At 40.9% G+C, this 26,552-nt stretch overlaps 1 protein-coding gene across 1 annotated transcript in view; it reads left to right on the plus strand.

Annotated features, from left to right (window-relative positions):
* The first annotated feature begins 5,450 nt into the window (after positions 1-5,450).
* Positions 5,451-26,552, plus strand: part of LOC308302586 (protein NLRC3-like) — a 40,923-nt gene continuing 19,821 nt past the window's right edge. The window contains exons 1-5 of the mRNA XM_080746842.1: positions 5,451-5,841; positions 5,967-6,130; positions 7,699-7,913; positions 17,210-17,290; positions 17,729-17,853. Of these exons, the coding sequence (XP_080602968.1) occupies positions 5,550-5,841; positions 5,967-6,130; positions 7,699-7,913; positions 17,210-17,290; positions 17,729-17,853 (877 nt within the window). The 5' untranslated portion in view covers positions 5,451-5,549. The remainder of the gene's footprint in view (positions 5,842-5,966; positions 6,131-7,698; positions 7,914-17,209; positions 17,291-17,728; positions 17,854-26,552) is intronic.

A 26,552-nucleotide genomic window follows, 5' to 3' on the forward strand; every position in this document is an offset into this window, starting at 1 on the left:
GTTGCCCAGCGTTCTAGCAAACCCTGCGGTCAGGGAGCGGCCCGGTGCTACGCTAAAACTTGTGCCCATAGTGAATTCGGGCGCACAAAATGGCATCGGTGGATTCAAAAAAAGACATTTCTATCGTCTGTAAGACTTTCTACGCGGATTTGATTTGTGTTAACGTAGGGTAAAGTAGGATGCCTTCACCCATGAACAATGGTGGCGTCTGTGGACTTTTAAAATGTTTTTTTTTTTTTTTTTTTTTTTTTTGCGACAGTAAATTATTTTAACGTGGACTCTAATGGAGGCGGCACGTCCGCGGGACCCCAGGACCATGACGTGAATGCGTCTCTAGGCAACGTGAACGCGTGAAAGACGCGGAACGCGTAGGTAATGACGTCTCTGCTAGGGGCACAAGTTTTAGCGTAGCACCGGGTCGCTCCCTGACCGTAGTGGCACAGCGTGTCAGGTGCTACACCAAAAGGGGTGCCCTGATGAATTCAGTGATCGTCATACACAAGGGACGACGCTGAAATGTGACTCTACACTGCAGGGACATGGCGCATGCGCACTGAAACTAGTGCGGGCTCTGCTGCTCTACTTCATTTAAAGTTGCTACAATAGTTAGATGGTTTAATTTTTTTTTTATGTATTGTATAAAATAAACACTGTAAAGATTTATTATCAGTTAAAACTGGAACAGCTAAAAACTATTTTCACTAGTGGTTCTCAAAGTGGGGTCCTGAGGGTCCTTGAGGGAGTTCCAGGGGGTCCCCAGATAAATGATAGTTAGGAACTAAATAGAACTTTATTGGTCTGTAACTCATTGAACAAATAGAACCAAATGGACCCGTTCCATTTGTACTCTAGTATTTTAACATGGATTTTATGATATAAATTGGGGTCCCACCCAGTGATATAAATATAATTAAATGGGTGTCTGTAGCCTAGTGTATTTAGAAATCCTAGTTCTAAGTTCAAACATTAGCCAAATTGTAAAATAAATATAAGAAATAGGCAAACATTTTGAAAATAGCCGATCACAGCACTCAAAAACATTGTATTGGGGACTCATAAAACTTTTCTGGGACCCATTTGAATGACCACCTGTGGGTACCGGGACCCATTACATTGAAAACCTAGTAACATCACTGATACAAGACTCCAAATATGTTTGAGAAACATTGCTTGTAGAAATGTACATTAAGGCCAGGATTCCTGAGTATTCCTGAATGTAAATAAATTGTCCTATTACTTTTGTTCAGTCTCTTAAAACAAAGCATTAGAGAATAAGCTGAGATGTTAACATCCTCTCTCTGTTCCAGGAAGACTCAACCATGAATTCAAGGAGGATGGAAGGTGAGCTGACACACTCATTGATGAGGAATCCAATGCCATTCTGATTTGAGATCTGATTTGAGATCAGATGTGAGGAAACTGCTTGAAACTCATATGATGATATTGTTTCATTTATAATGTAATGTGTTACAATCTGGAGATTGATACCTCATAGTCAGGGGATATCTTTAGAAATTGTGTCAAATCCTGGAATAAAATCCTTACCAAACAAATTCTTCACCAATGTGTTTGTAAAGGTGTCTAGCAACACATCTCACAAAGACTGAAATTCAGTTTCGCTAGGAAAATCTTTGACAGCTAGGGTAATTCTGGGTCTCATTCACTCACTATACACTATACTATAGGGGAAAAAATCACTCCCAAAAATAATGCTTTAAGTGGGATGTGAGGGGTCTAACTGGGTGTTTTTAATTATTCTGAATCCATTGCAAGCATTTGTTTTGCACCAAAAACATTCCTTGGGCTAGAAATGGACCCCCATACCACTGTGAAAAGTGATGACTCATCACTAAACCATCATTTTATGGGCTGTTTTTAGCCCAATGAATGTTTTTTTGTGCAAAACAAATGCTTGCAATGGATTCAGAATAATTAAAAACACCTAATTAGACCCCTCACATCCCACTTAAAGCATATTTTTGGGGAGTGATTTTATCCCCTATAGTATAGTGTATAGTGAGTGAATGAGACCCATAATTACCCTAGCTGTCAAAGATTTTCCTTGGGAAAGTGAATTTCAGTCTTTGTGAGATGTGTTACTAGACACCTTTACAAACACATTGGTAAAGAAATGTTTTGGTAAGGAATTTATTCCAGGACTTTTTAAGATATCCCCTGATTATCAGTCTCTTTGAAGAGATGGATGATTCAAAGTAGGGCTGACCTTCGATTGCATGTATTGCAATCGAAGCTGCATTTATTGCAATCGAAGCTCGTTCACCAAAATCGGGTGAACTTCAAAGCTGAGGTGAAGGAGACCGGGGGGGGGGGGGGGGGGTTGGTGTCGGGAGCTGAAGTTTATCGGTTACATAAGTGATAACCGTTCAGGAAATGTGTTTAAAAATGCACGATTTTACCCAATTTTAAAAGGGAAAACACACCAGTTTTTTCCTCATATTAAAGCTCCCTATTTTCAATAAATACAACAATACAACGAGGAAGAAGAAGACGAATAGACTATGATACAAATGTTTTCTATATTAAAGAAAAGTGTTATTGCAGTAGGCCTACAGTAGGATTGACATAATCACATCACGTCTGTAATGTAACCGCGGCTGCAACAGCAAACACTGCAGCGCGACTCAAGAGCCCTATATAACAGATTAACTCCCAAGTCCCAAGGTGTACTGTACACGCAAATGTAATAGTAGATTTTATAGTAAATAATTGCACTGCAGTGTGTCTGATTTAACGTTCCACTCATCAACCGAAAGCTGGCGGTCAGGCTCAGACAACTCTATGCGGGCGTGACTAGTGAGCTTGCAGATCCGATATAAACTTGTCATCATCAACACTACCACGACGTAACCCTAGCAAGTTGGTTTTAAGCTCTTTTTTCCTCTTTAAAACGGGAACGACGCTGACGGGGTCCGTTTTGTAAAATCAAATTTTCGCTGTTTGTTTCCTGATGAAGAACACGCTTGTGTGTCTGTCAGCGTGCATGTGGAACTTGGAAGACAGCAACCGCATGCATGGATGTTACACCGACATTGGTTTGGCATAGAAATGTGTGACTGCATCGCATAGTTGCAAGCTAAGGCACGCGGCCCCCCCAAAGGACAAACGACCGCGGCCGATTATTCGAATTTAATTTTCAAATTCGAATACCGTGCCTTCGAACGAAGCTTTGAATATTCGATTTTTTGGGGTCAGCCCTAATTCAAAGAGACTGAGGTATCAAAAATCTCTACACTGGTCCCGGCCAATCACATGTTTTTCCTCCTTTCATATTTGGATAATATGATTAGAATTGAAATGTTATAAAATTATTGGAATCTAAATATAACATGGTATTTGTCATTTACATTGGCCATATTGCATAGATTATTGTAACCGTAGGTCGCAGATTAGACATCACTGTGATGTCAGGGGAACCAAATCCCCTTTACTACCATTTATGGAGATCCCTGTGATGCTAGGAGAACCTTTTGTGCCCATATATGGAGTTCCCTCATGCCACATTTGGAACCAAACCACTTCCACCACCCATCTGTGTGTGTCTCTCTCAATATGTATGTATACCATATTTGGATCCCCATATATGTAAAAGTCCATATATGGGTATTCCCCACAATCCCTTTTATGCCCATATATGGAGATCCTTGATGTCATCAATATTAAGCCCATATCTAACAGCACTTCATATGGGAATGCCCATATATGGAGGCCACATCGGCCACATACCACACTAACAGAATACATATATGGCCAAGACAGATGGCCAAGACAACCCATATCTGTGTGGCTCGTTGTACAGACAGGGATCTCCATATATGGGTATAAAAGGGATTGTATATGTATGATGTCAGATGTCATAGACGTCATAGGACTTTCACGTAACGAATAGCTGAGCATGTTTGGGCTCTCACAGCATATCTCCATATACATTACATGGATCTCCATATATGGGTACCATGCCTTTATTTGATAGGATAGTAGACTGACAGGAAATGGGGAGAGAGATGGGGAATGACACGTGGCAAAGGTCGTCCGGATCGGGAATCGAACCGCCGACGCCAGCAGGCATCATAGCCTAGTATGTGGTATGCGCCTTGACCACTAGGCCAGCGGGCACCCAATTAATCAATGATTAATTCGATTAAATTAATTCCCTTAATTTTGATTAATTCTTATTTTTGCCCTCAACATAGGAGGAGAAGTTGCTTAAACAAACGCAAAATTATACCGTAAATTCTCTAATAATGTCCTGTATTCAATAAAAAAAAAACTGACCTTTAATTTCCGGGACACCATTGAAAAAAACACTTATAAGCCTTCGTTCAAATATAAGCCTCTAGAGGGCAATGTTTACTATGGTACCGTGTGAGCAGCATGACCTGCTCCTGTCTCCAAACTACTTCCGGGTGCATTAGCATGAGAACAACAGCACATCCTATAACCCAAGAGGGCGATAGCAAGAGGGTGGATTAGACCCGTAATTCCCGTTTCTGTGTGACGTAGGTAGATACCTTTTTAGGATAGCGGAAGCATGTTTGGAGTCTATACATTTACAATGGGAGAGCTAACGTGAACACAGAGCAAACTAATAGTTCAAAAGCTATAGTCACTGAACTAAATATTGGACCCGATCATCACAAGCCTCATAATATTAACAAAATTGTCATACTAAAGTGGCTTTTTTCAGCGACACAACAACTGAGAAAATCAACTTTATTATTGCTCTTTAGCTGTCCCAGCAACACACTCTCACTGGATATATAGCACCAGTAAACAGATCTATAGCACCAGTAAACAGATCTATAGCACCAGTAAACAGATCTATAGCACCACTAAACAGGACGTGCGCAGTCAGAGCCGGTGCCCACTTAGGAGTCTATTTGTAGGCTTTGTGTACCATGTCGCACTCTAGTGGATCCAATGAGGATGAGCTATCTTCATTAATTAAATATCTTTGCTATAACTCTATGAACACATACAAATGCTAGTTTAGCTATGATGTAGCCACCATGTTCAGAGTAGACTCTTGACCGGGTGCTACAGATTTTAGGCCTGGTAGCCCGCCTGGCTAATAAAGCGCTGCAGGAAACCCTGTTGTCGTATAGCCTACATTTGATTTGACAATTGGCTACAAATTGATTTTTAATGTTTACAACTAATTTGCCTAAATGCACCACCAGCTGTCTGTTCCTATGGCTTGATCTAGCTCAGACAGTCACGTGTGTGTGTGTGTGTGTGTGTGTGTGTGTGTGTGTGTGTGTGTGTGTGTGTGTGTGTGTGTGTGCGTGTGCGTGTGTCAATTTACCATTACAGGGATTGGAACCTCTTCCAGTACATCACGAAAATGGAACCCAACCAGTCAACGATGGAGGCCTCAGTTTGAGAAGCTTGCAATGAATGACTGTGAACTTGTCAAAGTTGAGAGTTTTGTGTTTGGGAAAAGCGATGAATTCTTCATAGGAACAGGGAGTAATGGAACTGAGGTCTACTTGGGGTTAACGGATGATGGCACTGAAGTCGCAGTGAAGAAAATGACAGTTAGAAACCTTGCAGCGCTGAAGAATGAGACAACTTTTTTATGTCTTCCAAAGCTTAAGCATCCTTCAATTGTACAATATGTTGGCCATGCAGAGGATAAGGACTTTGGTTACCTTGTTCTTCAGTTGTGTGAATACAACCTGGAAGAATACATGCGTGATCACAACCCTTCTGAACAGCAGAGGAAACGGCTTGCATATCAAGTTATCCAGAGCTTAAAAGTTCTTCATTGTCAGAATCCTAGAATTCTCCATCGTGATATCAAGCCCCAGAATGTCTTTATTGGTAAGCTATAATGATGATAATGATAATTATTATTATTGCGACCGTATTATTATTATGTATATAACAGAAAATGTATTTTGCTCAGTCTATAACTCTTATATTATCTTACCCAATATGCTTTGCAGATATTCATGGCAGGGCAAGATTGGCAGATTTTGGAATAAGCCGAAAATTACAAGAAGGACACTCAAGTATACGCACGAGCCCTGCAGGAACAATTTCCTGGATGGCACGGGAGACTTTGGTAGAAGATGATTCTGTCATTTATAAAAGAAGCGGTGACATCCAGGTTGTTATTTATTCTGTATGAGAATTTTATGAATGAGAACAACATAAATATGTTCTTTATATTCATTAGTAATGGCTGAGACTTTGTGATAGATGAACATATTGTAGGCCTATAATAGCCTAGGGATGTGAAAAATCGACTCATGCTTACCGCGACTCAAAAAGTAAGAGTCGAAAAATTACGTTATAAGCGTTAATGTTTTCCAAATGTGAGAGGACCGGTGTGTGTGTCTGTGTCGGAGACGAGTGCATGTATGTGTTGTGCATGCATGCATCGCAGATTCGCATGCATGCGGCGCTAGTCAGGTCCGCGGACTACTGTTTGAGAAACACTGCTGGACTGGTCTGATGCACACGTCATAGCAGTGCGCGCCGAGTCGCTGACTGGATGTGTTTTGTTTACCTCGGGGAGGGAGAGCAAGGCAGACCAAAGCTCTACATTTGATACACTAGCCTGGGGTGCCAGCCTGAGCGCTCCCGCTACGTTCCATGGACTTTCACTCCGCTTAAGCCCCTTTTCGACTGCAGTTTTAGCACCACACCACACTACACCACACCACACCACACCACATAAAAATATCTACATTTTCCATTACACAAAAGTACCCCTATCGGTAAGAAACAAATTGACCCTTATAACTGTGATAATAATACAATATAAATTTGTATTACACCTATCCTAATTATAATGCACTATAATGGATTATAACTGTGATGATAATACATTATAAAGTATTAATGTATTACTATGATAATTATAATACACTATAATAGATTATAATAGTGGTTATAACACAATAGAATCTATTATCATGTATATTACAACTATATCCTGGTGGGCTAAATGAAAAGTAAGTGAGTGATCAGTCATTATGATGTGTCTGGCCCTGTTTGGCCTAGCTCAGACCTACTTAAGAGTGGATACTTTTTATTACCCCGTTTAGTACCACCTTCACACCACTCTACCCAGGTCCTTGTAGTGGAAAACCTGGCACAGGTGGGCGGTGTGGTGTGGAGTGGTGTGGAGTTGGGCCAGTGGAAAAGGGGTTTTATAGTCTCTAACACTCCATGCTAACGCAAGGAAGAGCAATTATTTATTATAATTATTATTAGGGCTTTGATGCAAGTTCTGATGGGTGCAGCTGCATACGTTGTGTTGCTTAAAGTAATGCACCGTTGTGCTCTCCTCTCAGCTGCTGCTTAGCGGGAAAAAAGTGAAAAAAGTCGATCGCCGCGTTGATTTTCGTCCTCGACGCGTCGATTCGCAAATAATGCGTCGATTAACATCCCTAGTATAGCCTAGTAAACTGACTCTTAGGAGTCTGGTTTACGAGGCTTCATATTATATCCCTTCTAAAAGAATCAGTGATATCCAGTTAATTGTATTCTGTAGAACAATTTAATTAATGGAAGTGTGTGTGTGTGTGTGTGTGTGTGTGTGTGTGTGTGTGTGTGTGTGTGTGTGTGTGTGTGTGTGTGTGTGTGTGTGTGTGTGTGTGTGTGTGTGTGTGTGTGTGTGTGTGTGTGTGTTTTTTATACCTGTATATCATTTTCACATTCATTCTAAAGGTGGCTGGGATGTTGATCTATTACATCCTGTCTGGAAGAGAACATCCATTTGGCAAAGGCCGTAGATGTGAATCCAACATTTGGGATGGAATCTACAACCTGCACCACGTTCAGGATGAGTCTGCTAAGAATCTCATTGAGGGGATGATCAACAAAGACCCAGAGAGAAGACCTACAGTTGTGGAATGCTTGGCCCATCCCTGGTCAACTGAGAGGTAGGATAGAAACATTTTAGGTTCACATTCATTCATTCACAGATGAAATCTTATTTCAGCTGAAGTTATAGTTTTATATTCTCAGAATAAACATACTGTAGCTATTATAAAAGACCCACTGCGTATGTTGTATGAAATGTTTACTTTACATATAGGTAAAGTAAGTTTAGGTATTTTTACTCTACTGGAGTATTTCCAATTGTATCTGTTTTTTGTTAACGGCGGTAATTATTAATATTTTTTTTAAATTAATTGTGTTAAAATTGTTGACGCATTTAACGCATGCGCAGATGACCGGTCCCTTTCACTGAGCCGAGTTTATTCTGTCGGTAGAAGACTGTGCTAGTATTTCTCAGGCTGCAGCCCCCCCCCCCTTTAACCTGACTTTCGCCAGATGGTTTGCAGCATTGCGTATGCCTGCATAACGCTCTGCTTCTACCATCTGGACTCGGTCCAGCACAACCGATGTAAGGGGCGGGCCATTTTTTTTAATTCTAAAGCAGGTGATTGGATATGGCCGTGCCAACTCCAACGACTCATATTGGCCTGTCTGCATGACGTTGCACCCAGAATCCGCCTCCTGGGTTTCCACGTGGTCTGCAATCAGACTCTATTGGCTCAGAGCCGCTCAGAGCCCGCCCATAGCTGCTGCTGATTGGTCCGGCCAGGGACATTCCGAAGGGAACCCCTCCTCGCAAGTGAACCCAGATGGTAAAGCAATGCATAAGCAATGCTGCCACCATCTGGCGAAAGTCAGGTAACCCCCCCTTACAAACTCACTCCACACAGCAGCAGGGGAGAGAGAGAGACAGAGAGAGCTGCCATCTCAAAGTGAGGAAGTTGTTAAAACGTCTTGGATATAGACCACTGAATAATAACTGATCATCATACATCTCAAATATAGTCTAGTACCTATGTTACTAAAATCCACGATGTTAGGGTGTTGCTCCAACTTCCTTGGATTTAATAGATAGCAGTGTAGGGATCATGGTGGACACTGCCAGTCAGCTTGACCGTAACAGGGGGGCCCGGGGGCTCCCCTGAAAGCGGTATGGTAATACATTTCAGACAGGAGGTCCCCGACCACAGAAAAACGGATGTACACTTTCTATGTCACAGACAAGACCGTTAAGGTCCTCAAAAGATTCTTACGAGACGACCTGTCCTACTCTGTCCAGAGAAACGTACTGATGCTCACCACTAAAAACTAAAAATATGAAGTGTGAGCTTAAATCAGTAATGTAACAGCCGTGTGGAATTCCAGATACTCACAGATAGGTATTGCTTCTTCTCCTAAAGAAGACCAAGTCAATTTATCCTTATAGCACTCTAAAATTCAGAAAATGAGGCTTTTTGGAAGTTTAAAAGCTTCCTTTTATTTGCTCAGCGGTATTACACATGTGTATTTAACAATACAAATGCAAATACAAAAAGAATAGAAATGAAATCAATCAGGATTTACCAATTCCTTAAATTAGGCTTGTTCTAAAATAATTCAGAATTTAGATTTAAAAGCAGGAGGTTCCAATAGATTTAGCCTTAGTTACAGGCCAGTCTAAATTTGATAGTTCCAAAAATGTATAATATTTAACGCCAAATAGGCTTAATCTCAAAATAATTTTAATGTAAGTAAATTTTACCTTCCTCCATGTGGAACCAACTGCTTGAGATCTGAGCAAGGTGCAAGAGAAGAATCCCCCAAAAAGAGCGCAAAGGGGAAGAGGACCCGGCAGGGCATAAGCCCTCTGTGTCCTCCAAAAAAAAAAAAAAAAGCCTAAAAGACGCTCTTGTGTGAGCCCTTACGGTGGTTCGATCTCTGGGAAGTTCCCCAGACATGAGTATGTGTGCACGTAAGTGTGCGCACACTCACACACACACTCACACACAAAAAAGGAACTTAATTTGCATCCTTTTCAGACATAGCCATATCTGAGGTATGCAGTATGCGCTGATCGGTGATGGAAATAGACATGGCATGTCTCAAAAATACAGGCTATATGTCACGTACACAGTGTATGTACTTCAAACACAGGAAATGCATAACCACAAAGAGGCCCCTAAAAGCTTGCAAAGTTTCCAGTGCACCTGCAGTCATTTCAACCAGTCAATATTGTTCCTTCTTTAACCAGGCCAAGTGATAATATAATAAGCATGTGAGTTGTTCAACATAAATTACGTTATTTTACATTTCACTATATCCAACACTACGCTTTGTAAGATCAGCATGTTAACGGTGGCTCGTTGAGAATGCGTATTTGACCAAGTTTTGGCATGCGTGGCCAGACTGTTGACTGACAAATGCTCCCGTCATACAGTCTGGGGTAACATAAGAAGAATGATAAGTATCCAGTTAAATTGAAGCCTCCTCCCCACTTCCGTTTCATTTTTAACACCGTGCACATTTATCCTAATATAAATAAAAATCATCTAAGCATATTTAGCTCTGCTTAGCAGAAATTATATTTTAAAATATATTTTCATGAACTGAAATGCCAGCTTCCATTACTCACCGTTCAGGAGGTGTAGTTCTAGACTCTATATAACATTCAGGAGGTGTAGTTCTAGACTCTATATAACATTCAGGAGGTGTAGTTCTAGACTCTATATAACATTAAGGAGGTGTAGTTCTAGACTCTATATAACATTCGTAGATTGTGGAATAGTTGTCTGGTAGGGGTGTAACGATACATTTTAATAGCGATACATTTTAATCACGATACATGGTTGACGATACGATACATGGACAATATTGGTTCATTCATGGCGATACGATACGATTCGATTAAATGATTTAAAATCGATATAGTAACTATTTAGTAAAGAAATTAAATCTATGTGAAAAGTGTGGATAGTGCAGGTTTTTAAGGGAAACATGTATTATTATGGATATAAATAAGTAAACACAGTGATTATCTGCCAAATACATGGACATTGTATATTGACAAACCTACACCTTGACATGAACCCAGAGATTACACACATTTATCGATAGACCAGTGTAGCTATATGGAAAGGAAAAGTAATTAAACCCCCCTTTTCATTTTTTCTTCTTAAAAATGCTAAATATAATGCACAAGTAGGTAGTATCGATACAATCGATTCTTTGCACTACCGATTCCATACAAAATCAAACGATACGATTAGATTTTAGCTGTTTTCATTTCGATATACTTAGATTTTTTTTATTAAAAACTATATTTCGATGCAGTTACTATATCGTTACACCCCTACTGTCTGGCTACGCGAGACTAACCCAGATTTGACTGGCAATCAACAGCACGAATTAATAGGCAGCTGTAACTTCTCTGCTTGTGTCAAGTGTCAACTGAATGTTTTATCTGTAGTCTAGATGACAACTAATTCCCTGTAGAAGTAAGACTTTCTACAGTCGCGAGGGGCGGGTCTTAACTTCGCTCCAGGCTTTGTGGATAGCGGCTGCTGTTCGCTCCGCGATGAGAGGTTCATGTGCGGGATGAACAAGCCATTGTGACTCGGTGATTTTTATGGAGCTTTTCTTTCCCGGGCCGTTCCTGGGACAAAGGCTTGTCATCATTGTGAGTGGATGAGAGCCGCTCCCCGCTCGCATCTACGTGCAGCCTGCTAGTGAGTCGAGTGTAAAGTAACTAAGTAGCCTACATTTACTCAAGTATTGATGTACTTTGAGGCGGAGATAGCCGCGACCAGCTCTTCTTCTAATCGGCTCGCCTGCAGTCGGTAACTAAGTAGGCTACATTTACTCAGATACTGTACTTAAAGGAGTGGCGACACCGGCCGAAATTTAACATTATGATACAGTAGGTCACGTGGTGTTTCTTCAAACAGTCTGAAAAGGAGGCGGGGCCGTATCAGTTAGTAGTGAATGTATACTTCGTCCGTTGTGCGGTGCCGCGCAATGTATACTTCGTCCGTCGTGCGGTGCTGCGCACAACGTGATGGCTTGTTGTTAGCGTGTAGCCCGGCTAACGCTGCACCGCACGGCTATTTGCGAGAGCTATTGTGTGTGTACACACACACACACACACACACACACACACACACACACACACACACACACACAGGCTACACACACACAGAGTGTATGATATGAGCCACGCACGGACCTCAGTCCGGCCGCTGTGCTCCGGTGAGCACAGCGCACAGACCGGAGCAGGACATGGCTTGCTCCGGTCGGTCTGGTGCTCCAGTCAGGTTAGGGCAAGAGACAGCAGGGTATGGCCGACAAAACCGTGTCATAGACGGGGAGAAGCGTGTTGACCCTCGTACACCTTTTTTGACACCTTTTTTGAAGAAGACATGTACTTTTTTATCGGTCTAACCATTGATTTTATAGCGAATGCTATATATTTTTTACCCCTAGAACTGATAGTTTTAAAGTTGGTTTAGAAAGTCGGAAACACACCTCGGACAGCTTTTTTTGGGGCAGTTTCAAAATATAATGATATGGATAATCGACTCCACCCCTCCCCCCATATTAGCCCAATCAAATTAATTTATTTCAGTTACTGTACAGAAAGTACTACTTTCAGTACAGTAACTACAATAAATTAATTTGATTGGGTCATTTAACATGGGGGTACATGACATCATTAAAAAAAATGCTAATTTGATAGCCTTAATTAGCTGTTTTGGCTGTGTCACGCCCCCTTTAAGTAGGGCCCTACAATTTTGAGGTATTTTTACTTTACTGGAGTGTTTTACATTTTCAGTACTTTTATTTCTACTCCACTTCATCTCAAAATAAATCATTGTAGGCTACTTTTACTCCCCTGCAGTTATTTAAAAAAAAGTTATTTAAAATACTTTGTTTAATTATTATTACAAACCATTCATTAATCACTATATAGACTATACATCGGCCATTTGAAATTAGCCGATCTACAAGCTCACAGTGCGTGACGGACATTTTCTTTTCTACATTGTAGTATCGATACTTTTACTTGTTGATACTTTTACTTGAGTTCAAAATATGAGTACTTCCACCGCTGCGCTGTCAGTCCGTGCAGCCGGTGATGTGGACACGGCAGGGTGGGGGGGCAGAAATGTGCGTGTCCAGCTTGCATTTCACCGAGACAAGAGGGCAAGAGAGATTCTCTTGCTTTCGTCATTTTCACGCGAAGTTATTTCCCAAAATGGCCGCAGTTGGTCTTATTAATTTATAAACCTCAAATGTAACTATGTATTTTCAAACTAATATGACTCAAATATATGTAAACAAGAATCGACACACAGTCAATTTAAAATCTGGTGTATTGGTGTGTTGAAGTTAGTGTTGGTGTTCTTTCTCATGTATATTTCATAATATTCTAACTTACTGTAGGCTATATGTCTAGGGATGGCCAAATGGAGATTTTTCTTAACCGATAACCGTCAGGCCTTATCAGTTAATTAACCGTTAACCGTTAAGGAAATGTGTTTAAAAATGCGCTATTTTAGCGATTTAAAAAAGGAAAATAGGCCTACACACGTTTTTCCCCATAATAAAGTGCTATATTTACACATTAACTCATTTAGTGCCACCCCTTTCACCACTAGAGGGCGCCCAGTGGCCATAGAAAATCCCATAGAGATATGCTGGTATATGCAGAAGCCCTGCAGCCATGACTTGCCTGAACACTTTCCTTTGTGCATGTACAGGAAGAGGATGAAGTTAGCTTGAAGTTAGCTATTGGCTACCAAGCATTTTAGAAGCCTTATTTTCGTCAACTTAGCCATGATTAAACCTTGCACACCTCATGCATGGGAAAAAAACAGAGAAGAATGAGCTCTAAAAAATCCAATGCAATCCTGGATTGCATTGGAGTGGATTTGTGCAGTTTGTTCACAGCTTTCAAACAAAAAAATCCGATTGGAAATCCGTTCAGGCATTCTTGAGATAATCGCCATTATGTTTTACATGTTATGTAAACAAACATGGCTGCCCTGTATGTTAGATGGGGTTGTATGGGGGTGGAACATGCAAAATCGCGATTGAAATCATGTTCACCAGATTTGATGGGGTCCAAAAAAAAAATTCAAAAAATTCAAAAAAAAAAAATTCAATTTTTTTTTTTTTTTTTTAAAGCCGAACTTGTTCGGGATTGGCACTCTGCGATACGATAATAAAGCCGAACTAGTTCGGGATTGGCACTCAATGAGTTAAAAACCATAACACTGGGAGAAACAAGAATACAAATGTTTTCTAAAAGAAATGTGTTTTTGCAAAGAAACGGATTGAAATGATAAGTCTGTAATGTGACGCGCTGGTCGCCAGGCACGTGCGCACATACAGCAAAAGGGGCTTGAGCCCTTAACTTTTATCCGTATGAAAAGGCCCTTTTAGAAATGTCAGCCCATGCCTCTCTAAAATTCTGCACTCCCTGGACCCTGGCTATTGCCTAACAAAACCAGCATGAGACGCATGTAGCCGCATGTAGCAATAACTTCCAATCGTATGACTTTTGGAATCGTTGAATCGGCTAAACGTGATGTCCATTTCATTCATTTACTTCTCTCACGCCCGTGTTTTGTGTGTGCTGATGCAGCGATCATTGAATTTGCGACTCTGAGCTTTGTTATTTTCGCATAGCCTACTATGTAACCAAGACGACTTTAGCGTTCCTCACGTCATCAATGTAACATTAGAAAGTTGTGTTTTAAGCTCTTCTTAAACAGGATTCAATGTGACGACGCGGGTCTGTTTTGTAAAATCCAATCGACGAGGGAGCATGTTTCCTGATGAACAAGTCAGCGTGTACAGCCAAATCAAGCACGCAGCGGCAGACTCGCAGTTGTATAAATGCATGGATGTTACACAGATATTGGTGTCCAGAAATGTGTGACCGACCACAGGGCCTGACCATAGAGTTCTAGGGCCTGACCTGTGAAGTGTGAAGGAATGGTGCTCCCTGCTGGACAAAATATTTCATTACACCAGTCTAGGATTCCATAGCCTGGATGAGCGGGAAAGTCCCCTGCTATTGGCCCTAATGCAGTACCCCCCATCCCATCGTTTGGAGGGCCGCTTCCAATCATGAAACTAGCTCGGTTACCATGTGACATTGGACAGCCAATCGGCAAATAGGTCGCCTAGGTCGCCTAGGTCTCCTGAATGTCTCGCCAGAAAATGATCTCTTTAATGATCTGGTTTACACCAGATAAAAATACTTAGGGGGACCTTTAGAGACATGTGTCAACAGTTTTACAAGGCAAATTTCATGGTGCCTACACTTTAAGGTCTTTACACACCGGGGGCAAATTTGCAAAGTGAGTAATTCGCTTTTTTAAACCTCAAAGTCAATGCAAGCTTCCACCCGGCCAAGAATCTCCACGCAGTGAAAAAGCAGCTGTTATTTATTCGCTCTTGCGAACATTCGCTGTCGAACTCCTCTCTCTCTCTCTCTATCAAAGCAAGCTCACTTATCCAATTTAAAGAGAGAGAGAGCATGGTCGAGGGACCATCCCTTTGCATTGAGCCCGAAGGGAACAGTGTTTCTCCTTTTCCGTGTCTCGTCTCTTCTGTGTGGCTGCTTGCTAGTACTGCTGTCAGTGGTGGAAAAAAGTACTCAAATGTCTTACTTGTAAAATTATGGTTTATGTATGTTTTATTATAATTTATATCTGCAAAGTAACTGGTAACTAATGTTTTAAAATAAATAGTTGAGTAAAAAGGATCTGAAATGTAGTGGAATAGAAGTAAAAGTACTGGAAATTGGACTACAAAATGTACTTATCTGCTGTGATGTGATGGGTTGTGTGATTCCAGCCCCAAACAATTCGCACCACCGGTTCAGGTCGACCAATCAGTGAACGGGGTGTAGAGCCTGTCTGTCTGATAGTAAAAACAGAGAGATGTGTTGGGACTCGCGGTGGAAAGCTCTCCACCGTGAGGAATGATTTAACGTTGTAGTTTCATGACTCAAAAATCCACCGCGGACCCGACTATGATCCGGGCTTTACGCATATTCGCGTCGGGGTAGGTGTGTAGAGAAAAAAGCTCAAAACTTCAACGGCTGAATATTTTTGCATTTTTGGGTCCCTTATTTGTGTCACATTGCTAATTCGCCAGTGTGTAATGACTAGTTAAAAACTAGTTTGTGGATTTAAAATTTAACACACAACTTACATTAACCCATTAAAACCACCAGGAATGCATCTGTGTTCTGTTCTTTATGTATATTGTTGTGGGAATGGAAAAATAAAGACAAAGAAGATACATTTATCATATAATATGTAGCCTATGTATGTAAGCGACCGCCAGGTTGCATACAGAAACTTTAGAAGGCAATGGTAGCCAATTAGCCCTATTCACGACCCGCCCACTCAGCATCCCCCGGGTGCTGAAGTCACGTTTTGAAGGGGAAAATCCTACTATAGCCTATAGAGTTAACACAGAAATCGCAAATTTAATGCAATTTCCGAATAGTAAAGTATAAAATACGGCTAGCATGATCAAGAACACATGATAGTAAAAGGCACAAAGCATTATAATTTACTTTACCGTTCGAAATAATGATTGTTGGCTTTAAGTCCAGCTATTTCTCTTATAGTTTCCCCTTCTAAATTGATGTCAGCACCCGGGGGATGCTGAGAAATTTGCTGGGTGGGCGGGTCGTGAATAGGGCTAATCAGGAGGGAATATGGGAAATGGGACGGATGCATTTTGATGACATGACTGTAGACATACTGTGTACCACTTTGCATGATTTTAGGCCAAAATCTGTAGGAGCAGTGTCCAAAAATGTGTTTTGCAAGAATCTGCCTCATGGTGGCAATAGAAGAGGGCCATGTGAGAAATGAGGGGTGGAGGTTCTGGTTTGCCATCCAAGGAGTGTGTGTGCAAAGTTTGGCATCGATAGGGACAACGCCTTACCCCTTATCCCTAAACCTCTTTGCCTTTTTTACAATTTTTTATTATTATTATTATTTTATACTGCTTCATTCCTAAATTGTATGAAATGGCCTGCCAAAATGTTTTTCAAAATAGTAATAAAAGGCAAGAAATGTAGGGATAAGAGGTAAGGCATGGACGAAAATATAGCTGATAGCAGCTACCATCCGTAGAATCAGACCCTTCCTCACCCAGCAGGCAGCCCAATTCCTCATCCAGACACCTGTCATAAACTCCACTATTGTAACTCTCTCCTCACTGGTCTCCCAGCATGTGCACTTAAACCTCTCCAACTGATCCAAAATGCAGCGGCACGACTGGTCTACAACCAGCCAAAATGATTAAGTCTGGTTGAAAAGAAAGATTCATTATATGTCAATCCTCCACCTATTTAACAAGATAATAGTATAAACATTTATTATGATTCCAGAAGTCTTCCCTTCTGGTCTCTGAAGAGTGACCGATCTAAAGGAGAACCTCCTGTCTTCAGTGAACCTGGACCTCCACACACGTATGTGAATCCTCGTATACAATATACACAACACTACACTATTTACACACCAAAGTGATCTCATGCTACGTTACAGACAGTCCTAGACAAGTCTACCAGATCAAGTGAAGGGGGAAATCTCGCTTTTTCAAACGCACATCATTTCGACAACGGAGTGTTGGCAGGTATCGCTACTCACCCCACGGAGGTTAGGTTTGGTTGTCAAAAAGATGACTTGTAGAAATAGCAACACGCTCCCCAAGTGAAGATAGACAGAAAAGATGGAGAGAGACACAGGGAGAGACATGCAGCAAAAGTTGTCAGGAACAGGACTTGAACCCACAACGTGCTGTCAGGCATCAGAGCCTATGTGGTATGCGCCTAGATCGCTAGGCCAGCGGGTGCCCCGCAAACTGATTTTTTCAGTCATATGATAACTGTAACATTTTATGTTTCCAGACGATTTCGCTACAGAGCAGTCTCTCCACCACCCAGCTGTGTGTCTATGAAGAGTGACCAGTCCAAGGATGTCCCTATACGCTTCAGTGATGAACCTGGACCTTCAAAGACAAAGTCACTGCCAGGTATACCTGTATCATTAATTAATTCAGTAGAACCTACTTGCAGTCTTGCAAGTAGGTTAACTCCACATTGCACAGCTAAATTAACTTGCGTCAAAATATCCAATTTGATAGTGAGGTGCCCAGATGTTCCTAGTGCTAATCCTTTACCGACCCAGCGGAACATACAACAATAACAACATCCTAGTCCAACCAATATCCCGCAGATATACACCTCCTTGATGTCCCTTGGACAAATTTAGTAACCAAGGGCGACGAGCCTTTCAGGCCATAGCCCCAAATCTCTGGAACGCCCTCCCCTGGACCTAAAAACGGCCCCCTCAGAGGCCTCCTTTAAGAGGCATCTGAAAACACACATGTTCAGACAGGCCTTTGGTCACTTATAGGCATCCCTGATTTTACTGTTCTTTTGTTTTCTCTGTTACTGTGGGTGTTTTTATTTGTGTATCTGTAAAGCACTCTGTGCAATCGTGCTGTGAAGATGTGCTATATAAATAAAGTTCATTCATTCATTCATATGTCAGCCAGCCTGTTTGAACAGCACCGAAAACGTCAGTACACGTAGGTACTGTAAATGTAAAAGACATCCACATGTCCTATATGGATGTCTGTAGTTAACCCCAGGTGGTAGGAGCACATTCCGCTGTGAAACAACTCTTTAATTTGGGTATTTAGATAAGCCAGTGTCATGTTTGTTTTTTAACTGCGTTACCAACGCACATCCTGGAAAACACACCCAGAGTCGCTGTGATTGGTTGAGAAGGACGCGTAAGTGAATCCCAAACTAAAATCCTAACCGTGGCCTAGCATCACAGTGAAAAAGAGCGGATCTCTGCGTTTGTGGAAGTAGATTCCGAGATAAAGCTGTTTCTTTGCATCAGTGAACAGGAGCCTATGTAGAACAGACGCTCCATGATGCTGGTGACCAAGTTGCATCATAGGATATGTAGTGTTTTCGCTCACCAGCCTCTACCGCGGCACCTGTTTACCTGGTAACCAGTTAACTGGTCTCTGGACGTTGGAAAACATTGGATTACTGCGTCACTTGGAACTATAAATACAAGATTTATGAAGAGAAAAGTGCCTTTGGAACGGTGAAAATTAGAGGGTCAGACCCCCATTCCGACATCCCACCATTTCGAAACACCCCCACTTCGACACACCGCCACTTCGACACGCCCCCTTTTCGACACCCCACCAGTCCGACGCGTCAGAAAACCCCCATGGACCCCCACCCCCCGCCGCCAGTCCCGCCGCCAGTCCAACCCATCCGGACCACCCCCGCCCCGTCGGAATGCCGATATGTTTGGTTCTTGGAGCTAATGGGGTCAATAATCCTCCTTTATTTACATCTGTCTCCATTATTAGCCTACATAAAATAAAAGTTTAGATCTGTCTGCTTTATTAAATAAAATACAATTGTTCATCTTTCTCATATGTAGGCTTATATGTGATGTCCTTTCATGGGACCACGATGTGTTGGACTGTTTTGATTCAAAGGCTGAAGCCCTACAACAAATATTGTTTGTTTATTATTTGAAATAATAAGCAGTGTATTTATGTTTATTGCTTTTTGGGGGGGAACTAGTTTTCAGTCCCAAATATACTGTAGGCCTAATGCTTAAACTGTTGTTATTGGCTACGTTTGTATTGCATTTAAAAGGATAGGCCTAGGCCTATATCCATTATGTTTATTTTATGTCCGCTCCAGTTTTATCATTGTCAGTTTCGATTAAAGTAATTTTATTTTATAATAGTTAAGGTAACGTGCCTGCATATTTTCTAAACCTGCTGTCCGTGAAAATACTTGTGCGTGCGAAACGCCTGGCTACTACGGGGGCGCCGCGTGCGTATAGTGCGTCGGAGTTCTTATCTCCCAGCTGGTAGATCAAACAAAGAGTTGATGATGGCCCATTAATTAAGCTACATGCTGTACCTAATGGCCAATTGGACTTGAAAGGAGTAGAGATTACGTAGGCCTAATACCACCGCAGACAGACAGCAAGTGTCTGTTAGACATCGCTTGGCACAACACCGTCTACCATGACAGTAGTCACAGCAAAAAAAAAAACTAAATTGCACCTGTGGGACAAAACAGCAATGTTTAACACTACAACTTGGCATAACTCTGTGACCACAGCTCTGTTCAGAGCAACACAGGGTGGTATTTGAAGCCCCCCCAACAAACAACAACAAAAAATTGTCAAATATCGAATAATTTCAAACATTCTTTAAATTTGTGGAAATAGCTGACAACTAGCTCACCATGTGACATTGTCGTGAGCTTGTAGACCATCTATTTGTGTTATGTGTTATAAAAGTGGTTAAAGCAATGATTTTTTTTTTCATTTGTTTATTTAGACAGACACTGCATATTAATGGCCATCACATATGAATGCAATGTAAAAACACCGGATTTAACAAAGATGCTAGTTAAGTGTGCCTACCATGCAATGGCAAAACACTTATAATCCGCCATACTTAGTTAGTGTGCCTGCCATGCAATGGCAAAACACTTATTGTAATCAGCCATACATGGCACGATTTACGCCACCCCCGCAATATATACATCAAAACGTGCGGCTCGGCCGGGAATGGTGTGCTATTACTTTTCTTTCCAATCCGCGTTACCATTGCGACGTAATTTGCAAAAAAACGACGCCCAAAAACCCCATTGACTTTGAATGGGGGACTGGCATACTTTTGCCTAGAAACGTGATTTAAAGGGCCTACACCATGCTTTTAAAACTATATTTTTTGTATAAATATATGCTCAAAATTGAGTCTTAGACAGGTTTTAACCCTCAACAAACACTCTGACCATTCTTTTTGTTTGTTCTAGCTCTACTATAATGAGGTAGCCTGACACTCAGCCTGAATTGACATTTCGTTTCACTTCATTATTCAGTCTGAAGTCAGTTCCGCCCACAGCCTTTGCAGGGATGGGCGTTGCCAAAATGAGGCACTGTTCAGCGATTGGTTCACCGACCAACACATGACATAGTGTTGTTATGTGTGCCTGGCTGGCTAGTGGCTAACCTGTTGCTTGCTAGTGCTACTTGCTAACCAAAGAAACAGGCAGAATAGGAGCACTACGAACTAGTAATCAAACACAACATAACATGCCTGCTACTGGTGTTTCATAGCGAGATCGATACGATCGCATTTTACCGCAATTTACCGCATTTTACCGCGACACGATGTGCGGTACGGTACGGCGGCGGCGCTGGTGTACTTGGAAACACACATGAGTTCTGGGAAACCCCCACCCACGCTGATCACAAGACGCTGATTCACGACGCTGATTCGCCCGTTTGGATTTTCAACCGAGGCAGGCCTCCTCATTGAGAGCGATTCTAGACCTGAATCGCCGAAACAAAAATTAAAGGGGTGTGGCTAGCGATTCAGGGTCTGGAACTAGGCTAATAATGAGGCTCTCCAGCTGCAATACCAAAACGGCCTCTGTTTGCTCAGGGGCGCATCTAGTGGGGTTTTTCCACCCCTCCCCCCTCCCCTCCTCTTCACTCCTCCCCGGACCCCACGTTGACAACAAATAATGTTAATATTGGGCCAATACAAAAATAGGATAATGTTGCAGCTCTGATTATAGCCTACTGTAGGCCTATGTTGTATGTTACCCTACTGTCATTTGACTGCCTACTGTCAAATGACACAGGGCGATCGTTGCTAGACCAGACATTACAGAAAGTTAATCTACATTAGACAATCAACCCCACCTGCATTGTATTTATGTATAAAAAAAAGTAAAAAAAAAAAAAATGTTTTGAAAAAAAATGTTTGAGAAAAAAAAAGTTTTTTGAAAAAAAGTTTTTTGAAAAAAAAAGTTTTTTGAAAAAAAAAGTTTTTGAAAAAAAAAGTTTTTGAATTTTTTTTTGAAAAAATAAGTTTTTGAATTTTTTTTTGAAAAAAAGTTTTTTGAAAAAATACGTTTTTTGAAAAAATAAGTTTTTTGAAAAAATAGGTTAAAAAAGTTTTTTGAAAAAAAAAGGGAATCCGTGTGACGTCACACGGATCAACTCTCAGAACAGCACTGTTCTTAGAACCCGTGGAAAGCTTTTCATCTCTGTCTTCCCAAAACCAGAGAAAGACACAATGGTCAGAAATAGGACTTTGTGAGGATAGAAGGTGCCAGTGGGACCCCAAAAAAAGGTTTTAAGTTGCAATGATTTTTTTCTCTTCAATGTCTCGCGTTGCCATGGTTACCATAGACTTCCATGTAATTGTGCAAGTGTGTAAAAAGTGCACGCCCATGCCTAGATGATGCACCACGTGTGTAGATGCTGTTCACAGCTTTCAAACAAAAAAATCCGCTTGGAAATCCGTTCAGGCATTCATGATTTATCAGCCATTATGTTTTCTTCAGATGTAAACAAACATGGCTGCCATGTTTGAAAGAATGGGTTGGTATGGGGGTTAAACATGCAATTTCGCGATCGCGATCATGCCTAATACATTTCTGGAGGTCCAAAAAAATCTTTTGAAAAAAAAAAAATTGAATTTTTTTTTTTCTTTTTTTCAAAAACGGCCCAAACTCGGGAAACTCGGGGTTGGCACAGCACTAGTACCAATACAAACTCGGGAAACTCGGGGTTGGCACCATATGTGTTAGAAAAAGTGAAAATTCATGGTGTGGGTCCTTTAAACTTAAAAACGCTCACACAATGTTGGACTTTTTCCGGTCAATAGGGATGAGCTGTAATTCATTAAGCCCCGCCCCCTCTGTACTCCTATTGGCTGGGCTTTAAACATCCATAACTCCAGTTAACAGCATGGTACCGTCTCAAAACTCACTGTGTGTACTAAAACAACCTATAGGAATACACTGTAATTGCTGAAGCCCCGCCCCCTCTCTTCCTATTGGCTGAGCTTTAAACATCCATAACTCCAGTTTGCAGCATTGTACTGTCTCGGAATTTGGTGTGTGTACTTACACGGCCAATAGGAATGATCTGTAATTGCTGAAGCCCCGCCCCCTCTGCCTTCCTATTGGCTGGGCTTTAAACAGCCATAACTTCACTTGACAACACGTTACTGGGCAAACTCGTCCGAGACAGTTTGCCCTCCTGGCCCCCAAGCTGTGGAATAAACTCCCAGTCGCACTTAGAACAACGGACTCACTCGCTAGCTTTCTCCGTGGACTGAAGACTCACCTTTTCAGACTCCACCTAAACTCATAGCACTACTGAAACACTCAATGACCATACAGGAAGCTAGTTATTATTTGTTTTTAGGTTTTTTAGAGTCCTTTTTTCTTTACTGATTATATTGTTTTTTTAGATTGAAATTCATATGCATTTGTTATATTCTTGTTGATGTTCTGACATGTTATCTTGTTTATTATAGTGATGTATTATCTGCTTATTGTAAGTCGCTTTGGATTAAAAGCGTCTGCTAAATGCCTAAACTGTAAACTGGTCTCAAACTCGGTGAGTGGTCCCACAGTTCCAAAGGCTAACCGCTAATGCCTAACCGCTACTTCCGCTAATGCTAAGCTAAAAAAAGCTAATGCTAATGTTAAAAATACGAATGCTAACAAATGCTAATGCTAACAAATGCTAATACCAAAAATGCTAATGCTAAAAATGCCAATGCTAAAAATGCTAATGCTAACACCAGCCGCTACACAAGGTTGCACACACTTAGCGAACTGCAGGCACACTTAAAATTGTGTTTCTTTTCCAGTTTACTTCTGCAGTCCCCCCATAAAACATAAAAAAACAAAGACAGCCATACAGTGGAATACATTACATTAGGAGATAAAGCATGAAAACATACATACCTAAAAGATTGAAACAAAGGACAATCTCTTATCTTCAAAGGAAGGCAGTGGCACCGCCACCTGTTTTACGGGAGACTACTGTGTCCCTCCACTTTTGGGATTCATGACGCATGCGCAAATCGATGTATATTGGAGCTGCTGTGAAATAGTCTTGTTAATTATTATTAATTAAGTGTGCCTGCCATGCAATGGCAAAACACTTATTGTAATCCGCCATACTTAGTTAGTTAGTTATATATACAATATATATATATATATATATATATATATATATATATATTTGTTTATATATATTAGGGCTGTCCAAGTTAACTCATTTGATCGCAGTTAACTCACCGCTATGTTAATCGCGATTAATTATTTTAATCGCAATTAATCGCATATTTATTTATTTTAGCCATTTGGCCTAACCGTGGTTTAGGACAGTGGTTTTCAACATTACAACAATTATTTTTGGGAGGTCCCCAAATGATCTGCACATTTCTAAAGTGACAATTTATTGAATTTTAATTATTTTATTAATACCTCTAAAATGTTTTTTCATTGTGACAAAACTAATCAACAAACTACTACAGTACTCATATTACTAAGTACATTTAGATTAAGTAAATTAAGCAGATCCTTATACCCATCTGCTGCCACCTGTTTAATGCAGAACCATTATGATTTATTTGGGGTTTTAATTGATTTCCAATAAAGGATTAACATAATTTTGCATAAAGCCAGCATATTTTTCCACTCCCATGTTAATAGGGGTATACAAGACTTGAGAAATATCCCTCTAAGGTACATGGTGAACAGATAAAAACGTATGACTTATGTGCGATTAATCGCACGATTAACTAGATAAATCATGCGATTAATCGCGATTAAAATATTTAATCGTTGGACAGCACTAATATATATATACATCAAAACGTGCGGCTCGGCCGGTTGCTATTATTTTTCTTTCCGATCCGCGTTACCATGGCGACGTAATTCGCAACATTGCCCAAAAACCCCTTTGACTTTGAATGGGGTTTTGAAAAAAAACTTTGGCGCCACATTACTTTAAAACTCTCACACAGCTTTGGACTCTTTCCGGCCAATAGGGAGGAGCTGTAATTGAATAAGCCCCGCCCCTTCTGTATTACAAATGGCTGGGCTTTAAACAGCCATAACCAGTTCACAGCATGGTACCGTCTTGAAACTTGAGGTCTGGACTTAAATGGCCAATAGGGACTTATTACTTAAGCCCCCCCCCTCTTAAGCCCCGCCCCTATCATCCTATTGGCTGAGCTTTAAATGGCTGTAACTCCAGTTTGCAGCATGGTACCATCTCGAAACTCACTGTGTGTACTTAGACAGACAATAGGAATGAACTGTAATTGCTGAAGCCCGCCCCCTCTCTTCCTATTGGCTGAGCTTTAAACAGCCATAACTCCACTTCCCTAACCCGATAATGCTAAGCTAAAAATGCTAATGCTAATGTTAAAATTGGTAATGTTAACAAATGCTAATGCTAAAAATGATAATGTTAGAAATGCTAATGCTAGCTAATGCTAAAAATGCAAATGTTAAAAAATCCAATGTTAATGCTGATGTTAATGTTAATGTTTAAAATGCTAATGCTAACACCAACCGCTACACAAGTTTACACACACTGAGCGAGCTGCAAGCAAACTTAAAATAACTTTTCTAGTTACCATTAAAACATAGTGTTGCGTGAGCGGTGAGCCCTGTCATATTTTGGTCTACCCCCAGACCGCAGCACAGTTCAACGCTCGCTCGCTCCTACGATAAGCATGTTCATTTAGAGCAGGGCAGCCTCACAGAATAGCTTTTTCCTCTCATCCTTTGACCTTTTTAATCATCTACAAAGTGTTTTTAAACCCACCAGTATGCAGTGAAATTCCAGGTAATACCCCATGATGAAAAAATAATGCGACAGTGAAAAGCAAGAGGAGACGAAAAAGAGGGAGAAATTTGATTTCCAACGAGACCACTGGAAATGACTCGCACAAAAAATTACAAGACAAGTTAAAAGCGAGCACGATAACTACAGTATACTGTATGAGCGTCCACACTGAAGAACAATATTGTTATATGTAGCCCTAAACATTGCATCAAATATGCACTGCAGTCCAGCTGTGTAAGCCGTGTATAATGGAGGGAGAGGAGGGGAGAGAGGGGAGATCTCAGACTCTGTGGTGTTGAAACCTTACCGCTCTGACTCTGACAGACAACAATTAGTAGTAATAATAATAACCCTTCTGCAAAAAATATCCATGTTTTGTTCATTTTTAAAATCAGATTCAAAAGTTTTCAGCAGCTAGATCATCAACAGTTTGACATTATTATATCAGTTTTTGCTGCACAATGCCAGTTGCAAATTCCTTTCTCAAGTTAATTGTTTGCACCTGCTGTGCTGCTGGGAGCAGCAGGGGAAGATCTCCGCCAGGCCAGGGTTGTCTACCCATGCCTGTGAAATTCATATCATAGTGGCCAATTAGAATGGAATCTGCTCAAACTGGCTGATATACTGATACAGAACAATATATAAACATTTTATGTCCAAAACAGTTCCTTAACAACATTTAAAAAAAGAAAAAAAAATAGACTATCATCTACAAGCACATAATGCATCATATCTCAACGCGTTGGGAGCTTGTAGATCTGCCATTTTTACTCTTATAGTGCTACACTCTTCTATGATGTACTTTTTGCTTTTTTATTATCAAGGAAAATAAGGGGATTTGTTCAATATCCTTATGGGCCTACTTGACGAATGTTCCGGGCCAGTGGTTACAGTGATCCAGTGGCAAATTTCCCTTAAAGGACAACTTTGTTTTTTTACAACCTGGGTTCATATTTTAGATTGTAATTAGAGAAAAGGAAAAGTGAGTGTTAAAATGTTTTCATT

Source organism: Nannobrachium achirus, assembly GCF_963921795.1.
Source record: "Nannobrachium achirus genome assembly, chromosome: 17".
Taxonomy (NCBI): Eukaryota; Metazoa; Chordata; class Actinopteri; order Myctophiformes; family Myctophidae; genus Nannobrachium; species Nannobrachium achirus.